The sequence below is a fragment of the Buteo buteo genome, chromosome 25 (genome assembly GCF_964188355.1).
Source record: "Buteo buteo chromosome 25, bButBut1.hap1.1, whole genome shotgun sequence".
Lineage (NCBI taxonomy): Eukaryota > Metazoa > Chordata > Aves > Accipitriformes > Accipitridae > Buteo > Buteo buteo.
The window spans coordinates 20,623,847-20,647,153 of NC_134195.1; the positions used below are offsets into that span (position 1 = coordinate 20,623,847).

At 45.0% G+C, this 23,307-nt stretch overlaps 1 protein-coding gene across 4 annotated transcripts; it reads right to left on the reverse strand.

Moving 5' to 3' along the window:
* Positions 1 to 4,378: 4,378 nt before the first annotated feature.
* ASB11 (ankyrin repeat and SOCS box containing 11) lies at positions 4,379 to 22,685 on the reverse strand. Of its 4 annotated transcripts, none has more exons than XM_075057244.1 (7): positions 22,464 to 22,685; positions 19,396 to 19,475; positions 16,237 to 16,344; positions 13,988 to 14,138; positions 13,661 to 13,795; positions 12,538 to 12,729; positions 4,379 to 9,701 (listed from the first exon to the last, which is right to left on the reverse strand). In XM_075057244.1, exons 1-7 carry the CDS (start codon positions 22,639 to 22,641, stop codon positions 9,577 to 9,579), a joined length of 969 nt encoding a protein of 322 aa, XP_074913345.1. In that variant the 5' UTR covers positions 22,642 to 22,685; the 3' UTR covers positions 4,379 to 9,576. The 4 variants fall into 4 exon arrangements, with proteins under 4 accessions (XP_074913345.1, XP_074913346.1, XP_074913347.1 ...); XM_075057245.1 differs by lacking the exon at positions 22,464 to 22,685 and adding an exon at positions 21,119 to 21,261; XM_075057246.1 differs by lacking the exon at positions 16,237 to 16,344 and having other exon boundaries at positions 22,464 to 22,662.
* Between the last annotated feature and the right edge of the window lie 622 nt (positions 22,686 to 23,307).

Here is a 23,307-nt window from a genome sequence, read left to right on the forward strand (position 1 = left end):
GTTGCCACATCTTACATGTGATCATATCTTTAGCAGTATTAACAAACACGTCAGCAATTTCACTGCTAAAAGGAATCAGCATATGCATCCAAATATGCAATGATAAGGGTTATAAGTGAAGAAGCATTAGCAAGAGCTTTAAATTCAACCATAATAAGAAGGAGCCTAGAGGACAGAAATCCCTTAGTCCCTAGTCACCCACAGACAGGGAGACTTTGGCCATTTGGTCCTTTGAGCAAGAGACCTGCTGACTGATAGGGTCATGGTTTGAATAGTCTGTTATTGGTTGCACATATTTTGGTCATGTTGCGTTATATAAACCTCTGCCTTGAGAGACGAGCTGTAGACTGGTCTTCCTGGAAGCTGATAAGGTTGCACAGAGGTCCTAATGGGGCCGATGAGCCTGCAGCCCTCCCCATGGGGGCAGACAACCCTGCCTTTCGTCACCCTTTCTGAAAGGGGGGCCTCTGAGATCCCCACAGCAGGTCGGTAGCCCACAGGCACACTTTATCCCGGGCTGTTGGTGTCCTGATCCACATGTATTTGTATCTCATGGAGTAAATCGACACAAGGTTCACAAAAGGCATTTCTGGTTTGATCACACATGTCTTCTGCCAGTACCAGAGAGGCAGAGACCAGGGCAAAGCCACAAGAAGCACAGAATCCAGTCGCCACACCCATTCCTCAGAACTGGGGCTCTGTTCAGGACTACAGGACCACACTCTGTAATTTCACTCTTTGGGCATGATTTCTCCTTTGAGTCATGGTATACTCCCCAATAACTAGACACCTGTCCCTTGGGCTGGTCCTGAAGTTTTTGCTTAGTCAGAGCATCTTCAGTTCCTGTGATGATTCCCCCATCTTTGTTCCAACCTTGAAATGTCTTATGTTACAAAACCCTACAGGCTGCTAACAAACTGGAGAAAAGTGACCATTACCAGGGATGTAGCCATCCCATTTTTTGGCACAAGCAGAATTTCGTCAGCTGCTAATAGTCTTAGCAACAATTCTACCCAAAATGAGGCACTCAGCAGACCACAAAACAAGAGATCTCTATCTCGAAAAAGTAAGCATGTTGTGCCCAGGTGTTATTTTCGCATCACCTCTCCTTTTGACAGCATTGGGGCAGGCATCTGAAGATCTGGAGCAACCCCCTTGCTCAGCTTACCGTTTCTTCTGATGACAAAGTTTGCTAGAGATTTATACTGGCAAAGAGAATTACCTGTTAAAATGTGCCAAGGATGAGCCTTTTTAGTTGCTGCGCCCAAGCCATGTCCAAAAAAAAGGAAAGAAAGAAAAAAAGGGAACAAAATCCCTAACAAGTGATTTCACGGTCAGTGGCAAAAATGCATTTTTTTCCCAAGCTGCTGCAAGCATGAAAAGCCTAGGTATTTCCCATCCATTTACAATGGATGAATAGCAGAAATTTTCTCTACAGAATGAGTCATTTCAGCTCAAAGATTTTAATAAATGTCAAATGAGCTGGAGTCCCCCCGGACATCCAGTAGAGCAGCTGTGGTTCCTGTGGCTGCCCGCAGTGGATGGGAGGGGAGCGCTTTGGGGGCAGAACTGGAAAGCACTTCTAGCAAAAAAGCAGTGTCAGGCTCTGGGTGAAATTTCTTGCCCTCTCTACACCGACAGCCTGTGGGAACCTGCTTGTGGAAACAAGCTGGCGTTACTTGTTGGCATCATTTTACAGGAAAGTTTTCACTGAAGTCTTGGAAAACCCCGACCCCAAAAAATCTGTTCCTCAGTCACTGCAGTTATTTAGGATGCCTTGTTTCATGTATATGCCTTGCTGTAAATCTGTAGTGACCCTGAAAGCACAAGTAGCAAATCAAAATTATTTCACTCATTAATTAGGAGGCATTCTGGCATATCTGGGGACGAGTGGTCTTCGACAGGTACTCAGTGAAGAAAGGCACAAAGCTCCTGGGCCAAAGCCAAAATACCTTTATACACATCTCAGGCTACAGGCAGCAGGATCTCACCTTCTGAAACTGTTAAAAGCAAGCATCTCTCTGCAGGATAATGAGATACAAGTAATAAACAAAGGATGTGTGCTTCTGGGCCAGTGTCCTTAAAAATATTTCAGTTTACATTGTGATGGAGACAACATGAAAAGGGAACAGTAGTGTTCACACAGAGTTTGAGGATGATCTTTAAGCAGGTAGCAATTCATGAAGGTCCATCTGAAAAGTGGGCATATTCTTTTAAAAATATTTGAGGATAGATACACCCTGATTTAATATTTGAAAATACAGTAAAATGCTGAACCTTTTAGATACAGCCTGTTCTATACCCCATCATGTGCCCTGTCCTCAGACAGTGTTACACTACTTTAATATTAATATTCTTCTTTTAATTCTTCTTTAATACTCTTCCAGTTGCCATAAATAGTTGGTATACTTTTTTGTTGTTGTTGTTAATGCATAAAATGTGAAAAAAATACACCTTGTTTCCAATGCTAATAAACTCTATCACCCTCATGGGGATTGCTACACCAGTCTTCAAAGAAACACAGGGCCTTTGTCACTACCTATAACCATTTGTTCACTGTGACTGGAGTAAAATAGATGTTTAGTCAGTACCTAGTGCAAGAAAAGTGCAGTGAACAAGGATTGTTAACATCCTAGCTCTAAACTAACTTTCTCCAGGATTCAGTAAGTTCATACATCTCCCTTCTCCAAATACAAAGCATAAAGCATGTTCCTTACCACCTTAGGAAAAAAAAAAAGTTTGAATAATGTTTGTGAGGTTGGTGGAGCGTGACATGGGCATCATACACTGAGTGGCCTGTGGACTTGTTAATTCTTCTCTTCCTAGGAGAAAAAAGCATGTTTTACTCACAAATACTCCTGGGACAGAAAATATATGTTAGAACAAGTTATCTCTGGAAATCTCTAATTCTCCCTCCCTTCCCATCCTGTCTAATTTCTACACTGTTACGGCATGTTAACCTCCATAGCCAGCAGGTAAACCTGGCAGAAAATGAACCATCCACCACAAAAAACTTACTGCCAGCAAACCCCTGGTAGCATACAGCTAAAAATATGGCAGGATGCTGCAGAATTCACCTGCCAAACACCAGAAAACCCACCACATAGTCAAAATAGCAGGTTTTGTCCTTACTGACCTTATTTTTCATCTTCTTTTCTACAAGTGTGGGTTACCAGAATCTCGGGCACCAAGAGCTGGCTTTGGCCAGGCACCCCCCTCCGGCATGGCACGCCACCTCGCTGGCGGTGGCGGCGGCAGTAGCTCCTGGCTCTGGGCAAGAACAGATGTATGCCGAGGAGAAGACAACCCTTATCCCACCACCTCCGCGGGGCTGCGGCTGGAACAGCAGAGGAGCGGCTCCCGGGCGGCTGGGGGAGCTTGACCTCTGCCTTTCCTAAAACACGCTGTCGCCCAAAGCACAGTCTTGGTTAGCATGGTTACTGGGTGAGTCCTGTGGCTTGCCTTACAGAGGAGATCAGATGAAACAGCCACAGCCTCCAGGCCTGAAAAGCTATTAAAGGGCAGGATATTTCTTCTCTCGCCGACTTCAGACCTTTTCCACCGAATCTCTCCACCTGGGAGAAAGGCCAATACCAGAAAGCCCTGTATATTACTCCATTAGATTGTTTCAAGAAAACATGGATTTAAACCCAAACCCTGCCTTCCCCACAAAGACTGGTTTGGGAGTTTCATTTTTTTCCCCCGTTTCTAGTCACCACAGAGTTCAGTACATCTTGTAGCGAAAAGCATTAAATACCTCATTATCATAAACACCAAAATCACTTTACTTTTTTACATAGCTGGAACATAATTGTATTTCTCAGACTTCAGTTTTGCACTTGAATGAAAATGAGCCAAGTTAGCGATTGTGATTCTGGTAGCCCAAATTTGTAAAAGATAATATCACAGACTTGGTGCATAATGACAAAAATTGCTATATTGACTATGCGGTGGGTTTTGGTATTTACAATAGTTCTGTTCTAATTGCTGTGAATCAAAGTTCTGGATATATACATTTAATTCACTGAAAAATAAGTTCAAAATCTTTCACATGTGAAACTTGATCCATTGCTAGTCAGTATACGTATTAGTTGCAATGGTTTGCTGACTGATGTGTTGCTTTGGCTGACTTGTTAAATTGCTAGAATGATGTGCTCTGCTGATTCATCACTCTCCCCCTTGCAGATGTTATTCCCAAATGAATAGGTGAATTACGCTTTCTTCCACAGTTCCTGGTACCTTTTATTGGAGATTTTTCAATTCCAAACCTGACATCGTTTTCCGTTTGCTTGCAATGTGCCTCATGAGTTTCTACAAATGGTATAAAATTTAAGGGTAAAGGAATTTTCAAGAAATAGAAATCATATTAGACAGAAGGTCTGTGTGGAATAATCTATATTTGACATTAACATATTACACATCTCTTGCAGAACATTAAAAAAATCACAGTGAGGAGCAATTGGTGTGTGAAAAATGTTAATTTCTGAAAAAAATGTACAAAGGCATCATGAACTGCCAGCCCAGCATATAGGTCAGCCAGATTTTTCAACTAAGAGTCAGTGAATGTGTTTCATTTTCATTAGCATCAGTCTTGCCCTAACACCCTGCTGGGACACGCCACCAGAGTTTTCAATCCGGTAAGGACTGGAGGGTTGTTAAATGCCAATAGCAGAGCTGTGCTGCAGGACACAGAGGTCAGATTTGGGACAGAAAGGTGTCGGGCAGCCCCTGTGCCTCCTGCCCTGCAGAGCAGACAGCAAGCAGAGGACAGCGAGTGGCACGGAGGGGACGCTGGTCCCCTGCACAGGGGTTTGCACAGGGGCAGCACAACGCTGATTTCTAGCATGAGTGGTGAGAAGTCTAAATGCAACGAGGTGGATGTTGACCAGGCTCGAGTTCCCTGGGGGAAGGCAGAGTTGGGAGGCGACGAGCCCCCAGTCCCCCTGTCCAAAGTGGCACGGGCATGTCCCGTCACAAGAAGAGGGAGCACGTAGGTGGATGGATGGATGGATGGATGGATGGATGGATGGACAGCCTCTCTCAGAGCCTGCATCTGCCTGGGAAGGTAAGATGTCGGCACCTCAAGGCAGATGTGGGGAATTTCAGCTCCTAGAGTATGACCACAGGTTTCAGCAGTTTAGCATTCCCCCCCCTGCCCCACTTTTTAATTTCACTCTGAATGGGAGATTCTGTTGGACAGACAGAAAATCAGGGATATCTACTATGAAACGTTGAGACAGGATTTCCTGGAAGCAGCTTGAACCCAACAGGTTGGTGAGGAGACCAAAGCAAGGATCTTTTAGGGACCAAATTAGAATGTATTTTTTCTTTTCCTACCTACCATCAGAAACATTGTTCGTTACACCCTTTCAAAATGTGCTGGTGTATTTTTCACTGTTGTATGTCCCCAAGGAGGTGGCCCATTAGCCAGACTGCTTGCAGATGAGACTCTGGGAAAAAGTGCTCTCAAGCTACAAGGAAACCTGTGGAGCCAGGTTTCGGGCCAGGGTACTGAGATAGCAACAAGGGGACAGCAAGAAGAGCATCACCCCAACTGTCTTTACAGATTCGTGCAAAATGTGAACAACAGCGGCATGTCTCTTGCTGTGATCAGACACAGAGAAAACCACTCATGTGCAGCCAGCAGAACAGCAAGTAGGGGAGCCATGCCTGGAGTTAGCCCAGGCAGCACCCAGCACGGCAAAATGACTTGCTCCAGCTCTGCATGAACACGGTGGGTAGTACAGTCCTGCTCTCACAAGGATGTGCCAGCTGAAAAGCCGGTGAGCAGGACACGTCCCAAGGGGTGACGGCTCTTCGAACACCGGTGCCCTCCCCCGGGGCTAGGGAGGGCTGAGATGTGCAGGTTCGGGGGGGGACCCCAACACAGCAGCCTGGTGAGCGAGAGAAATAACACACCAGGCAAGGAGACAGGTTGACCTTGGCTAAAATGCCTGCTGTTGAAGAGTGAGACTCCTCAAGGAGGAAACTAAAAACTATTTTCTTAGTGACAGAGGAGAAATATGTGAATCCAGGAGAAGCTGATCAGGAAAGACATGCTCATGAACAAGAGCTTAGTGGTGTGAGAAAAGATACAGTGGGGGAAAAAAAAAGGATTGTAAAGCTGTTTGGAAACATGGGAATGCATCTACTGGTAGAAAGAACATAGATATGAAGACTGCTTATTTTAAAGATAAAGACAGGGCTGATACAAAGTCCATTTAATTTTGTTTTGCTTTGGATCATGAGCAATGATAGACATACACTGAGTAATGAACGATGGCTTGAAGTCAAGATCTGATCAGGTTGAGATCTGTGAGGTCCTCATCACTGGCATTTCTGAGTCCACACTGGATCTCTCCTAATAGCTGGATAAGAAAACTGAAAAGTGGCCCAACAGATTGAGAACGATAAAAGGAAGTCTTTGGGGATTATATTGCACATCAGTAACCTATTTAAGCCACTCCTGCAAAATACACTCAGGACCAGGGACTTTATGGCTAGCGAGCATCCATAGTGCAAGCTCGTGTCTACACTGCAAGTCAGTGTCTGTACTAGGAATCAGTAAGTGTTTGTGGTTCCGTAAAACTTTTCCAATAGTCAGCATATCATGTAATCATTCCTGTTGAGATATGAAGCACTTTTCACTGAAGCAAATAGTACTGGCAGTTGTTGGGGGTAAAGTCAGAGGGATGTGGTATAGCAGTGGACATTGCAGCACAGAAAAATGTCTGTGTTGCCAGGAAAACCATATGTTACCCAAATAACTGGTTTCTGTCAATGAACATAGAGTGACAGAGAAGACACCACCTGTTTTGGAGGAAAGAGAACTTGTGAGGTTAGTTAGCCCTTCCCCTGCCTGGGAAAAAGCGCCTGACAGATGTTGTTCAAACTCATTCTGAAAAATCACCAACAAGATTCAGTAGCGTCCTAGAAAATTGTCCCAGTCTTTCCCTATTCTCACATGAGATGGCATATTTGCAAAAAAAATGAAATACCTCCTCCAGCTATTTCCTCAGTAATATTTCCGTGTATTGTTACAACACAAAGCACAGTCAATGAGAATTAAATGGGTAACTCAATCATTTGAAATAAGAGCAAGAAAGTCTAGGTAAAGTTTCTAATGAAATTTCTTAATGTCAGGACTTCTGAGCTTCTCTTCTGATTTATTAAGGCTGTGTTCCCTCCAGAGTCTCTGATATACAGAATTTCAGGAAGAATGATGTCTCCAGGAGGAAGCAAAGGTGGGGTGATTTTTTGATGGGAAGCTAATATCAGCAATAAATATAGGGCAGCGTCTGCTGCTTCTTAACATAAACCTTCCTGAGAGGCTGAATAGACTTTGCATTTCCTTAATGGAGATACATTTTTTCAATTTAAAATCCTATGCAAGTGAAATACTGCTTTCATTGATGATCACAGTAGAAAATCAATTCAGTATTACACATGCCGAAATAGATTCCATAAATTGCTTTAGCTCCTTGATTGCAATGCAAGTCTGACAACCCGCACAGCTGAGGTTCTCTCTCTCTCTATTTAGATAGCGGATGGTATTCTGACTGCCACCTTATAAACAGAGTAGGTGAGCTGGTAGTAAAGATAAGACAGAGAGATCTGCTGACATCAGATTAATATAGACATTTCTTTCTTGATAGTATTTGATTTTTAGAGGCCCTTGAGAATTTAGCCTTCAAATCTCTGAGATTCATGATATACTGTACTCTACAAGGTCATTCATGTCACTGACACCTTTATGGGCAATAGCTCTTGCTGTCAGATAGCATTCAATATGTGCAAACACAGACTGAAAACTACGTTCATTTTTGGCTGTAAAATTGCACGTCCAGTCTCATGAACTGCTGGGAGCACAATTTCTCTTATTTGTGCTGAATTAATCATAAGAAAGTATGGGAAACTTTAGACCTATGTCTCAGAGAGGGAGACTGTCATGGTGAAATTAAGGGATTAGCATCGACCCAGAGAGGCTGCTGCTGCTGGAGCAGGGACAGGATCTCAGAGGCTGCTGGAAGCCAGCCCCGTATTCAGGCTCCAGCAGGCCAATTCCCCCTGACTTAAGATGTATGGGCAGTGAAAACTGATACCAGCATGCATAGGTCGTAATGAAACCACTATATCTCATAGCCTGAAAATGTGTCATCAGCCTCTTGAACCCGTGAAGTTGAGCAAAATGGAGACAGACTCTCCGACTTCCCCTTTTACTACAACTAGTGAAACACCATCACCTGTGTCATGGCAGAAGTTTACCTAAACTCAGGTCTGAAGAAACATTTCTCCCCTCAGAACAACCTCCACAGGAAAAATAAACAAATCTTTACAGAGCAATGCAGGCATTGCACCAGTCACTGGATGCCGCATTTCTCAGCTCAAAGAGGTGCATGTTCTTAGCTCTGCTTTGTCCAGGCTACTAACCCTGACAATATTTAAAGTAATACCACAATGGGCAACGTCATAAGACCTCAAAAATCCCTTTTCCCAGGGAGGTAAGGAAAACCTCTCGAGTAGGGGACGAGGGAGCAGACAAGCCTGCAAACTTCTCCTCCAGGTGAGCAATATCCAACAAGGAGAACATTTGCATGATGCACAATCATCCTTGGGGGCCCTGCTTCTCTCTGGCTCTACAGTCTGAGGATTTATCTTGAGAAACATCAAGGCATGCAAAGCTCAAAAGAGCAGCAACGCATTCCTTTGCTTTTCTTTAAACCTTGCAAAGGACAGACCTTGAAAGCTGACCTGCTGTGCCTATGAAAACATTTGCAATTCCATCCTGGAATTAAGCTAAGAAAAATTATTCGTGTAATAAATGCAGCCAGATATCAGGTGATATAGCTTAGGAGGGAATTTTTTAGAAGAGATGAAGGTTTTTTTAAGACTTTCACGCATTTTTGTGGGCTTACTCCAAACACCCCACACCTGCTTTAGTAACATCACTTGCACTTCAGAGGACAAGATGTGTTAGCGTTGGGGGCAGCTGGGCTGAGGACGAGGGCATGTGCAGTGGCTGGACAGCCAGAGCCTGCTGGAAGTTGCTGCAGCTCCACTAGACTATGGGAAAGAGATGGCAGGATGCGAACAAAAGATGTGCAATATATCATATATGGCTGACGTTGGGCACTGGAGGCTTTCATTCTCACACTAGTGGAAGAATAACAGCCACTACCTTGATTTTTGACAGTGAGATTGGATAGGCAAGACAAGGAAGATGCACAGATACTGCATGAATAAATATAACACTAAATGCAGAGGAAATCTCTGTGTGTGCCTGTGGGTGGGTGGATGTGTGCACGTGCATCTACAAACATGTCAAGTGCGTTGTTCATATACTACAACTTCTCAGGCTGGCATAAGTGGATGTGGCAATAGACTGTGAGGGAACCGTACCCATAATATCATTCACTGTGAAAGGTGTTTTCAATTTGCACTGTCATGTAGCAGCTAATGTTTGGTATCCACAGTAGACAGTAAATGATGTCTTTGATTTTTTTCTTTGATATAATAGTTTTGGAGTAAACAACCATTTGTTCCTCTTTCTTTTCCAGGGTAAAGATAGTCACAGACTTATCGATAAAGGAGAAAGTTCTCAAGTGGCTCAGGTAGGTGCAGCTTGTGGACTGCATATAGGCACGACCGACCCAGATGCTTTCTGATACACAACCGGCACAGCTGGGCAAGGCTGGCAGGACCTGGGAAAAAAAAAAAGCAAGAACAAGAACCCCCAGCCCCACCAACGGTATAAGTCAGAAAGCAACAAACACCAGCAAGATTTGAAAATCAGATCAAGCACTACACAATGACTTGCTGAAGTCAGGGAGAGCTAAATACATTATTGTTCATATTTAATTTATGTTGTCAAAGTTGGTTCAGTGATTTGAAAACTATAAGCACTAAAAACCTTTTTCTGCATGCATGGCCAGGCTTTCCTGCATCTTTTCTTGAGCAAATACTTAAAATACCATTAAGGTGGCTGCACTGGAGAGGGAGCGCCAGGATGCATAGCCCTTGCTCAGGATACAGGACAACACCCAGCGGTGTTGTGAGGATAAAGACAAGAGGAATTACGGGGAGCTGCAGAGGTTCTCAGTGTACACCAGCCGTAATTGGATGGATATGGCAAATACAGTTAGTTGTTCATATATACAGAACATGCTGCTTCCAACCGCTGGTGTCTCAGCAGGTACCTGCACAAGTAGTAACTACAACTTAGGCTTTTTACATGACCACGCTGTCTCTGAATATTTGTGTATGTCAGTCAGTCTATCAGTGCTCCTCAAAATAATTTCTTAATGTGTCATCCAATTTTAATTAAGTCTGACTGAAAGGAAAACATCTCGAAGATAGAAAGTCTCCAAAAGTTTGGTGCAAAAAGGCATTGAGGGTAAAAAAATTAAAAAAGAATAAAAAATAAAAAGATGAGACGCCTTTTTGCCCTTCCCTTGCCTTGGCGCCCACTGTGGGTCAGGCGAGGGGCACCCCAGGCACAAACCCACTGGAAACGGGGCCCCGTCGCTTCTGCAACTGCAGGCGTGCACGTGCAAATGCAACTCGATGGGGACGACGTCTCTGCTCCCCCTCCGCGCTCCTCTCGCTGGAGCTGCTCCAGGTCGAAGCTTTACGCCTGCTCGGAGGGGCTCAGTTTTCAAGCCACGACTCAGCCCTTCCCCTCCAGTTGCTGGCCAAACAGCAGCGATCACAGCAGTGTTTGGCAAGCAACGGGTAGAGATGTGTGCTTAAAAGCCTGTCCTTCTATCTTCCAGGTAAGTTTCGTAACCTGTGCTTTTACTACAGGAAAATTTAGGAGCCTAAAGAGGCTGACAATGCCCCCTCTGAGAAGAAATTAATACAAAAATATGGGCTATATAGAAAAGAGCACTTGTACTACTGTCACTGACGTGAAGAAGCTACCATCTCCCAAAGCAGTTAGGAAAACAGAAACATTTTATATTTCACATCACTTAACAGCTAGGAAGAGGAGCAGTTGAAGGGAGCAATCTAAGTAACCACAGCAGAAAAGTCAGGGGGTAGAAAGAAAACTGGGGGGCTTATTTCAGACAGAAGGACCTCAGCAAACACAGAAGCAGGGGAAAAGGGCAGCTGCAGATGTTAGATACGGCATCTGAAAGCAGGACTGAGGGGAAAGGGGAGGAAACTCCATTTCTGAAAAGTGAAGAGCCTGCAGAGGCTGAAGTGCCCCCACAGTGCCTCTGGCTGTAAGGGAGGAGAGGTCGACAAGCTGAAAGTGGAAATCAAAAAGAAAGTTCAGGAAGAGGAAATTATTAATATTGGGATATTTCTTTATCTACACAAACTGTCTTTCACACAGGGCAACTGGAGCCGGACAACTGCAAGTACTGCCTTTGCTCAGGCTGCCTGATGTTGCTGAGCCCTGAACGTCTCAGATATGGGGACAGAAGTCACAAGAGGTGAGAAGCATTCAAGCAAAAGTCCTCCCAGAAGGTTTTAGACATGACAGATTAAAGCTCTGCATGAAAAGCCGTGGAGAAATGGAGCGGGACAGAAGGGTATTAAGCCAATGTTTCATTTTCTCCATAAAACCCACCTGTGTGCGGCGGGTCAGCACAATTCCTACGTGCAACATTAACAATATTAGTAAAAAAAATAATAACAATATTCTGCAGCTGGAAGCAGGCTCTCCGTGCACATTGTGCTTTGCTGCTTGGGGGTGAGCGAGCAGGCTGAGGGAGGTGGCAGGCTGCCTGCGCGGGGGAGCACCATTCACCCTCCGTGCTGGCAAAGTCCCGGGGGGGCACAGACCAACTAATGGGGTACTGGCGAGCTGGGAAACATGGGGGTTAAAGGAGCGGGGGACACGACTTAATTCAGCACGTCCATATCCCAGGGATATTGCTATTGGGTGCATCAAGCTCTGGCTGTATGTGGTGCAGGTGAAAATAGCACAAGAGGATCGAGCTTAATTTCTGCTCAGGGGTTTCTTCCAGTAGACTGGAAAGATAATTAATCGTAGGAAGGCTGAAAGTAAGCTGGTTTGTGCTGGGACTGCAGCTCCGTGAACCGCATGGAAGAGCTGCGTGCCGCGAAGCTGAAGAGCCACCCGGCAAACAGCTCTGCTTTCTGCTGGCGACCGAGGGCACACGCGCTCGTCTGGCTTTTCCTGGGGGAAGCAGGACATTGAGCCACCGTGCTAGGCTGAACACAAGACGGTGGTACTAAAATGTTATCTGTGAATAAACGCGCACGGCAGTTTTTAATCCTTAGAGTCCTGATAGGTAAATATGTATAATTTTCCATCAGTAGACGGGAAAAGAAAGCACAGAATAACTGACCAATTTACCCACTAAAACCTTAACACTTGGTGGTAGTTCTAGCAGGAAAACTGAGATCTCTTACTCATTTGCGTGTCATGTGCTGCAGGCTTGAAATCGGTAGAGAAGAGAACTTCTATAGAGCATTACTTACAAAAGCAGTTAAGAAAATGTACTTAGGTAAAGGAAATAAATACTGTTCTACTTAAAGAGAGAGAAGAAGAGAGGAAACCACTACCTTCCCGCAGCAGAAGCACCTGCTCCACTTTGCTGTTGGGTACGGCGAGATCCAGGGCACATCTGAGTTCAGCATTTCTGCATTTCGGGTTAGCACCATAGTCCGTCAGCAAGACAACTACCTCCACGCTGGATTTTCTCGCTGCCGCGTGAAGGGGGGTGTCTAATCGCTTCCCCATGTTCACGTTGGCTCCTTGAGTGAACAAGAGTACGCGGTTAGATCTGGGAGGCAGCAGGAACTGTCCGAACCTGCACCACACAGGCTGGTTTCCACCAGTAGCCTCGATAAATGATGGGGATGGATGGCACACAGGCCTCCCTCGTTTCTCTCAACAGCAGCAGCGCAGAACTCAGCAGGTCAAATACCTGCTGCGTAAAAGTCCTCTGAGCCACCGAACCCTGTCTGCGCTGGACAGAACTGAGCAGCTTGACCTTCAGCCCAATAGATGTTCAATGCCTACCATACGCTCTGTAAATGTGTTAATAACATAAAACGTAACGTACATTATGTTAATCTAATTAACGGGGTGGGGGACGGACGACGACCCTTTGGGTATCTCATTATGATAACTCTGGGAGCACAGCAGGGGAAACGCTTGCCCCAGGGTCACCAGGCACAGCAGGGCCACACTTCGAGCAGGCGCAAGTCAGCTAACGTACACCCACAGCAAAAATTTATGCTAGCTCATAGGCTGTTCCTGGACCCGCAGTGATTATTCTTTCAAGCAGCTTTACGGCTGTCTTCATCATCCACTGAGAAGCATGTGAAGTTAATGCTTAGTATGGCACTTTATCATAATCAGGGGTTGATTTTCATCACCAATATTAGCCAGCACAGTCCGTGCTTCCTGTCATCATTCTAGAAAACTAAAAGTATTTTATTTTCACATTCAGTCTCAGGGAGGTCTCTGTAATTAGGGCTTTTTTTACTGAAAGAATCATAAAGTCCTCATGAATGCAGGTGAAATTTTTAATAGCCTGAAACGAGTCTCACAGACTCGGGCTGCCCAAACACCCTTTGTGGAAATAACCCGTGAGGTCTGCAGTGCAGAGGCAGCCTGGAGAGACCAGCAGTGCGGGCTCACCCCACCGCAGCTCTCCCCCGGCCCCTTTTCCAGGTGTACCTAGCTCCAAAAGCTTCCTGACACAGTCTGTCCTCTGGTAGGTGCAAGCCACGTAGAGCGGGGTCCCGTGCTGCAGGTCCTCTTGGTCAATGTCAACCTCATGGGCCAGCAGGATCTCCATGCACTCCCTGTGACCTGTGGAGAGAAGAAGGGCCGTTACTGAAGTGCTGCAGATACAGCCCGTGAGGCACAAGGGCTGGGAATAAGCCAAACCTATTTATCCATACCAGTACAGACAAGTTTTTGTTTGTTTTTTTTTAAATTTTAACATCAATAAAAGATGTATCCTTCAGTCATTGTTAGCTTCACTCACAGCCTGAACGTTACCTCTCTTGACCGCTTCGTGAATGGGCGACGCAAGGTGGTTCCTGAGCTGCGGCTTGGCTCCGAATTCGAGCAGCATGTTGACACAGGCCACGCTGCCACTGCAGCAGGCATTAAACAGAGGAGTGATCCCATCGATGGTGACTGCATTGACCTGGAACAGCAAGACACACTCAGGATAATCTGATTTAAGAGGAACGCCCTTGCAGCATGCCTCATGTGCACGCCAGAAATGCACGAGAAAAAGATGCTTGTTTAATTTCAGAATTGATTTTGTTAACAGCTTTCAGAGTTATGTGTTGTGGCACAACATATATAACATTCTCCTTTGAGGCCTGCCTGCTTTCCCACATAGCTAGTGCCATAAGGCAGCAACCCTGCCTACTATGAATGCTCCTCCTAGAGTTGCTCAGAAAACGCAGATTTTAATTTTTTTTATGTGGACAGTTTGAGTATCTTCAATCCCCTGCATTGCAAAGGGGATGGAGCACCAGGGTAGAAATACCTTAGCTCACACAGTTTAACTAGCAGGATATTTTGCCTTTAAAGCAGAGAAAGGCAGTGATGTTTAAGGACCTATTGGTTTATTCCAGGTAATTCAACAGCGGACCATCTGCAGTTGATACCGTCCTAGATATCACTTGTCCTTTCTCATTTGAACTACCCACTTGTTTACGATGCTGTATGAGTTAACCCCCTTTCCCACAAGGTGTCCCTGCTCCTCGGTGCCTCCTCTGCTTGCTCACCTTCATGGAAAACCAGCGGCAGGAACAGATCTGGCTGGAAAACAGTCGTGACAGGGCCAGGAGGTGGGCAAGCCAGCACGCTGTGGGGAGATACCAGGTACCACAGCACGGGGGGCATGTGTCTGCTCAGATTTTGGAGCCCAAAGTGCAGCTTGCTCTTGTGAAATTGCAAAGCTCTGACTTTTAACACTCTGTTTCAACGGCATCATCACTACGGATCCCAGACTCTTCCTTGATCTTCTTCCCCCTCCTGCTAATTGCTGAGCTAAACTATCCCTCATCCTGCACAGCTCCAAAACCAACACAAATTAAGAAATAGCTGTGCCTTGGGGGTATCTGTATTTCAGATTACATGCTGGAGCCCTGCAGCCTGGCACTGCAGCCCACCTCCCCACAGTCTCATCGAGCAGACGTGGCTGGAGCTGCTGCAGGCGCTGGGGGTCTGTCAGCATCACTTCACAACAGGGCCAGCGATTCAAGCAAGCTGAAAACCAAGGGTAAGCAAGGAGATAAGTGAAGAAGGAAAATGACCTCTTTGGTTTCCCTCTCTGCTGGGCATTTGTTTAACTGGTAAAAGAGGAAGGAATGGCAAGATAGCTGTTGTGGAGTAAATGGGTTGGTAAAAAAAAAGGAAATAAAGAGCACGGCAAGAAAGGAGAGTGGCAGAATGGCACATTTTCTCCCAGAAGCTAGACAACAGCCCATTGACTTTTTATTTATGAACGGAGTGGGGTGAAAGCAAAAACAAAAAAAAAATCAGAACTACGTATCATACCAGGAATGGGCTGATTTCTTAGGAAAGCAACAGGTAGTTCAGAGATGATTCTCTGAGTTATAAAAAGGCAATTCCATTAATATACCCAAATCAAGTAAAACTGAGCAGAAAGGGGTTTTCCTTTTATCTTTCTAAGGGATTGAAATTTGGCATTCAGTTCAGGAAGTTAACAAATGCATTTTCTTCTGCAGAGGGTAGCTTGATTGCCTGTTTTGGTGTTGCTCAATTTCTTGCCATATAAATTGCACTTGAAAACCCAGCTGAATGAAATGTAGTCTTAAATATTGCATCTATTCCTGTATCTCTATTGTTAACATGTATTGTACCTTAGGTCCAACTGGGGGAAAAGTTATTTTATTAGCAGATAAAATGTTTCATTGCTTCAAGCACATCTTTTTACTTACGTGAGACTCCCAAACCATCCCACAGAAAACCAGAGGCAACCCCAGTGACCGTTACGGGGGGAAAAAAAGTCATTTTCTTCAAGGTTATTTTCACCTAGCACCTCTCATTCCTTTTCCATCAATTCTGACTACATTTCACATACAGAGGGAGAACAAAACAGAATAACGGGGTGACCCAAGCAGCCACTGGGGGAAGGCAAATCCATCACCCGTGGAAACAAAGCACCCTTTTATTTCTCCCCTGTTCTGCCCGAGACGCTCCCGTCTGTCCGTCCCCGCTGATGCAGGGAGCATCCGTGGTCCAGACACCCGCATCCCCGGACTCACCCGCGCGCCGTTCTCCAGCAGCACCTTGGCGCAGGCGACGTGGCCGCCCAGGCAGGCCTCGTGGAGAGCCGACACGCGGTCCGTCGTCACCAGGTTCACGTCGAAACCCTGCAACGCGGGGCGGGGGGCGTGAGAGGGAAACCCTGCCCGAACCACGCGGCTCCCCCCGAGGCCGGCGCGGGTCCTGGGGTGGTCGGACCACGGCAGGGGAGAGCCGCGTCTCCGGGTGCGTAAACGGGTTGGATTAATGCCGTTCGGTGCTTCGGTGCTCGTCCCCAAAGGTGGCAGCTGGTGATGGGGTTAAAGGGGGAGCCAGGACAAGCTGTGCCTTCTATTTCTAGCTCTTTACAAGGCACAGTCAATCACAGACATCACGTTTCTCTAACTTATAAAGGCGGCGGTACCTTCCCTGTTAAGTCCGGCACCAGGAGCTACAGCTGGTGGGATTCACCTCCCTGAACGGGGACGCCTCTGGCAGAGGTATCAGCAGCTCGGCGGGAGCCCTCGGCTCCTTCAGTGGGGAGAAACAGGCTCCCCTAGGATACACACGATCCATCCCGCGCTAAACCAGCTGTTTCTAGTGGGTCAGGTGAATCGTGTCCTAAAAATACTCCCACTGACTTTAGGGGGTGCCCAGTGTGTTTTACTCCCAGGTAGCAAGTACCTGGTAAACCCATAGCATAGGTGAGATGATAAATTCCACCCATGAACCAGCTCCTCTTATTTGACCACCCAGGAAACGTTTTACACTGGAAGAAAGAACTGTGATTTACAAATGCCTTATTGCAGGTATTTCCCTAAATGACAGCTCTTGCATCTATTCCTGCACAAGCAGAAACCAGGCACGTTCACAAAGGAGAAAGCAACTGGCATATGTGTTTTCCCCAGAATGCAGCTAAGTCTCCGGGTACTGAAGATTTCACAGCCACGCGTGAGAAGAGGCCTGGAAGCAGCTCCATTTTCCCTCGATGCCTGGTGTTCTGCAACAAACCCCTCGGTCTCCACCCGAGGTGCTCACGAGGTGGCAGCAGCGCACTTCGTGGTGGGCAGAAACCGGCTCCGTGGGCGCCGCCAGAGCCACCAGTCCCCGGGCAAGGAGCATCGAAAGCGGCCACTGTAACCTCTTTACGATAGAAATTCTATGATAGAAAAACAATGGCTTTTTTCAGGTACGTGAAAGCATTATTAATGTAAAGGCTGTGGCCAAAAATTTCCCGTACATTGCATCAGTGCCAGGGGAGTAGATAAAACCTTGAAAAAATGTTGAGATCATTCCATTTTCTAATTGTATAGATGTTTTATACTTAATGATCAGCATATTCCTTCAAGAGGAATGTCTTCTAGATAGTCCTGATAAAAAGAAGAGACCTATTCATAGAATCATAGAATCATATTCTCAATCATTATTCATATATATATATTATCTTTTAAAAAATGAAACTCAGTCATTGCAAGTGAAAGGCAAAACAGCAATCCCTTCCATTACAAAATGAAGACCAAGCTGTAGACCTTACTATAGCTGTTTGCCAAACACTGCTCATGTTAAACCTTGTTTTCAGAGGGTTATAAACTCTTCCCAACGTATCTGAAAAATCAATGAATCTGAAAAATCTTCTTTCGGTGCTCAAACAGGCATTGGTGAGTTTTTGAGCTCTTTTAAAACTCCAGCGCTCCATTGTTCCCTTATTTCCAGGCATCCCCCGGGGAGCAGAAGCCTCACTGCCTTTCTTGAAACCCATGGTCCTATGGCAGAGACTTCTCAGTGTCCCACATACACTCTGAAGTACCTCTCCATATTTAAGTTTAGGCTAGTGGTGTAAGTATATTTGCAGCAATGAGCAATGACTATGCTGCCCCATGAACAGCTTCATCCCTACATTTATCACACTGTGGTGAATCAGCTCCAATTCAGTCTCTACAGACATTGCTCCCTTGATCTCTTTTCATCAGTAAGGACCCTCATCCTTCACTCCCCAAATTAAATGTCTTCAGGAGAAGGAGAAAGGGTGGATTAACTAAATAATGTATAGCCACAACACCGGCTGCTTCTCTAGTATATAACCATGACCAGTGTGTAACTGGGGCATCTAGTGTGTAACCACAATAATAGTGTAGCCCCACAAATAAGATGGTGTAAGGTCAGCACAAATGGAGAGAGAGGGGGTCAGAAAACCGGCAAAGCCCCAAACGAATGAGCCCTCTTCCTTATTATCTCTAACTTCCATCACTTCCTTTTCCATGAAATCATTTGATATCAGTAGGTGAAGGAAAGAGGGATCAGGGAATGAGAGGGGGAACACTGGCCCTAAACCGCGACCTCTTCTAGCTGCAGCCATGCCTCCATACACGGCTGGAGCGGGGGCTTTCACACCGGCGGCTCCGCTCCCTGAGGCCGTTGTCCATTCGAGCTGTGGCCTCACTGCTAAAAATTATTTACCTTGAATATAAAAGGTCTGACGGCCAAGTCACAGAGCTTACACTCAGGGAATTCATTTCCCTGCAGTTGTCTTGACTGGGTATGTTGGGGGGGGCAGTTGCTCACCCAGGCCAGGTGAGGGCACTGAGCTTAAGCGGAGGTGGCAAGGAAGGCGGTTGGCAAAGCATGAAGAACCATAACCTGTCTCTGGCCAGCTGCCCACTTTCAGATCCAGCTTCTTGTCCTTTCTAGTATATTCTTTCCTCTTCTCTTTCTTTTGCCTGAACTCCTGGTTTCATATGGAGCAGAGGGTTTAAGGCTGACAGCTCTCTCTTTAGGAAGACCATGCTTGCTGTTCTATAAAGCAAGATGTACTTTTACAGCTTTCTACCAATTTTTTTTTAAATAGTTGAGATATATATATATATATATATATATTGCCCCTATTCCCAAGCCCAGTTTGCATGGTTTTCCACTGAGAAAGAACCCAGGGATTATTGTTTATCAAACAGCAAGCTACAAGCCATAACAGTCTTTGTCCTGGACTTGTCCCCAGCATCCTAACTAAGCAAACTAATACATGCCCAAAGGCATACACGCAAATCTATTATTTATACAACTGCATTTCTTATGCTCTGCTGCAGTCTATTACCAGCTCACCAACTCACAGATGCAATTCAACAGAAACTACGCTGCTTCCCAACCTTTTCTTTACCTGTGGGGTTTTACCTGTGGGCTTTTACCTGTGCAATCAAGGTTTTCAAAGACAGGAGGCGTCCCTGGAAGGCAGCGTCATGGAGAGGGGATCGGTCTGCCCAGCTGCCTGAAATACCAAATGCATAGAAGTTAATTCAGGTAAACAGCAAAAGAGGATCCTGGGAGGACAGGGAAAACCAGCTGCGTGTAAACGCAGATCGGGGCTGAAATCAATGTGGGGGTCAGCGGTCAAACTGTTTGATAAATTGATTTCAGCAGAGCAGCTGAGGGCTCAGCGCTCCTGAGAAAGCTGGCTGCTCACTAAGGGACCTAAACAAAAGCTTCTTGGCAGAACTTCTAAAAAAAGCTAAAAACATGCTTCAGCAAAGACCACGAGTTTAGTGCTGCTGGGACTCACCCGGGGACTTCAGAGCCCTGCAATTCTCCTATTCAAAACCGTATCAGCCTCCGTCTTTCCTAGGGAGCTGTTGTCACAAAACATATTCCAGCTTCTCTTGCACGTCATTAAGAGACTCATAGCAGGGAGACGCAGGGATGACTTGTCTGTCAAATGAATTCTGGCATGTCCCTGGCAGTTTTATTTCCTGAACTGACAATTTCATAAATAATATCCTCCAGCTCAGACTACCAGGTAACAGGTTTCATCCTCCTCCTCACTGGAAGGTTTCAGAAAAGACATGGAAAAAATAAATTCTGCCTGAGGCTTTACTTTTCTTCCTTACTCATTTTGAGTTGTTGAACTGTTCAGACTCCTTCATGTAGGCTAGCTTGCCCTTTTCCTTATCTTAATCTATTCATGTGCCACGAAAAAAAATTCCTTAGCCTAGCTACTACCTACAGGCATAGTCAGTCAGCCCAGGTTAAATCCCTGCAACTCAAGTAGAGAGCAAATTTACTTGACCTATATTAAAATTTATAACCGTACCACAACACAGTGTGCAGTAAGTATTTCTCCAAAGGCCAGCTGCATTTACAGTGCCACAGGACAGAAGCAATACCAGTGTTTGCATTCATGCTCTGTTGTACAGCAACCCCATGAGCACTGTATTTGAAACCCTTGTCTTGTTTAATTTTTTCAGCCACGGCGCACACCAGAGAGAATGGAAAGGGTGATTTGTCTCCATTTCAGGTGTTAACCCAAGGCAGGGAGAAATCAACACAGACCTATCCCTGGGGACCCGAGGCCAAGGACACAGCAGAGGTTTCAGCCTTGGCCGAGGGAGTCTGCTTTTGTTACCCGAGAACCGGGATGCACTTCAGCTCATGGGGTTACGGCTTTAACTTTAGTTACTACTTTTGTTTCCATTTATTTAAGGAGCTGTGCCGGGGCTCCCAGGGCAGCAAGCTGGCATGGAAAGACCAGCCAGCACAATATACAACCAGACTCCTAAGGACCAAGTAGGACACACCAGGCAAAATGATGGAAACAGGAACCAGGTAGGGACTGAGAAACATTTTCCTGAAAATATCCAAAACCCCCAACATCCCTCACCATGCCGGTGACTGAAATAGGCAAGCTCAGTTCAGAAAGTCAGAAGACATTGCAAGGGACAAAACCCAGGGCCCCTGCACAGCAGGAAGATTCCGAAGTAACTCGGACAGCAGAGCTGCAGTGCCTTATTTAACCTTTTATGCATCCAGTATAGCATGTGCCAGTGCACGTCACATGCATTTACGTGGATGCACACGCATGCCTCACCATGAAAACACATGCTGCTGCAGACTTCCATGCTAGCCACAGCAACCTACCTCCCTGAAACGTGTGGCAAATATAGTTCCCATATGGGGCACTTCTTCCCTTCACAGCTGTGAGTGGCATGTCTGAAAACACTGTGTCTTTTTAAAAGTCTACAGAGAAATGAAGCAGCCCTGCTGCTGCTGCTGCTGCGCTCCTTCACTGCAAAGAGAAAAGGCTGTGAAGCTCCGCCTGTAATCCAATATAGCGCCCCAGCAACAGGACCACATGATCTTAGGTTTTGTAAGATTATCCTTAATGGCTTTTTGCAAATGGCAACTTGCAGATAAAAATATGTTGCGGTCTGCTAAACTTCAAGGCACTTCAGTAAGAACCTGCACGACGGAAAAACTGCTGTTTGCCACGTGTCTGACTACAATTGCATGAAGGCACTTGGAAAAAAATGACAGTAATAAATTATTGGAATTATGTTCTGGAGAATAACAAGTAAATTAATAACCCAGACATGCCTGTGTATAAAGGCTTTGTAAAAAATGCTTTGCTGCAGTATTTTTCTTGGCCAGATCTTAATCTCTCTGCTTTGGGTGGCAATCTCGCACCACCCATGTTCTGCTTACTGTTCATGGTGGCCCTATTCATCGTGAAGCAAGTGCCCAACAAATGAGTCACATAAAAATCTGTGATGTCACAACACTGATAAGAATCTTCAAGTCGGAAAATATGTCCTCAGTCTTAGTAAATTTAAAATACTGTCATTTTAATTAGTGGAATTACCAGGCATGCAAATGCGTGTCTACTCATTATTATGGCAGTGATGTGAAGGAGTAAAATCACTTGGAAAAAAACAAACAAACAACAAAAAAAGACCTACTAAATACAATCTATTCCCGTGCCATATATTTTTTCAGAATAATTATAGCTGTATTCATTTTTATCATCTGATTTAACAAAACAGGGGTTCTTGGCTTGGGTTCATAAAGTCATTAGTTATATCCTCCTAGTATCTCCTTTCAGAAAATCAACATGCTAAAACTTCTCCCTAAATATTCTCTGGCAGTAAAGCTAGCTATTTAGTAAAATCATCTGTTAAGCCCACTAAAAAATGCCTTGCTTCCGAGAACAATCTTTTTATTTACCACAGCGCCTTGAGCAAATGTTGTCCTCATTCTAGCTGGGTAATTGTTGGAGTCTCATATTTTGCACACCTAAATCATGCCAACAGATACTGACACTGCAAAGACCACAGAAATGGAAGGCACTTCAGGTTAAAACATTCACCCATGCATTTAGCAACAGATTCCTCATTTCATGGCAACTCAATGATTTAAATCCTCAAGTTACAAAAATGTAGCAAATAATACACATTTAAATGTTAGAGCGTCCATATTTTTACTTTACCTGGGACTATTCCATAGATTTCTTCTGCTATCCTGGCAGCCTCTTTTCTGTTGCCTTTAACAATATAGAAATGGGTCAGCAAAGCCAAGGAAATCTTAATTAAAAGCTTGAAGCAAAACAATGCAAAAATGGCAAAATAAATGTTAGTGAAAGCATGGAGTATAGAACTGCCCTCCATTTTGGTTTGCTCTTTGAATAGTTTCTCAGGTCAGCTAAGTTGCACCGGGCTATTCTTGGTGTCACATGTCATCTATTTTAAACCCTCCAGAACCTGCTGTTGCTCACTTTCCAAAAATACATTCTGGTTTTATTTGGTATGGGCTATTTGATACTAAATAACAATACCAAGGATAAGGTAGTTTGACCATCCCATGCCATACAGGAAACAAACAGAAAATCCTTTCCAAACCCACATTAGAAGAATTAGAATTATTCTAACTAGAATTAGAATAATTTTTCAGGTAGATGATGTCCATACCACCTGAAAGCCTATACATCAACATTATATTCCTTCTTTGATGTAGCAGTTTCATTTACAAAGGCTGCATCGGTAAAGTTGCAGGAATTGTTCAGAGATACTGCAAAAAGAATACTTTTCCGTCTTTCCTGTCTTGGTAACAGGCCTTGCTGGTACTCAGATACAGAACAAAGGCAAGCACATCAAAGAAAAGCGTTATCATGAAAGAAACTGAATAAAGCCAAGGCTAAGAAGTTAAAGTTGTTCTAGGAGGAAAAAAATACCTTGAAAGTGTGTCATCAGAAACACACTGGTATTTTCCATCACTCAGGGATAAAGAATGGTGTCTATTAATATCTCTTGCAAACAGCATCTTACTGTTTTGAA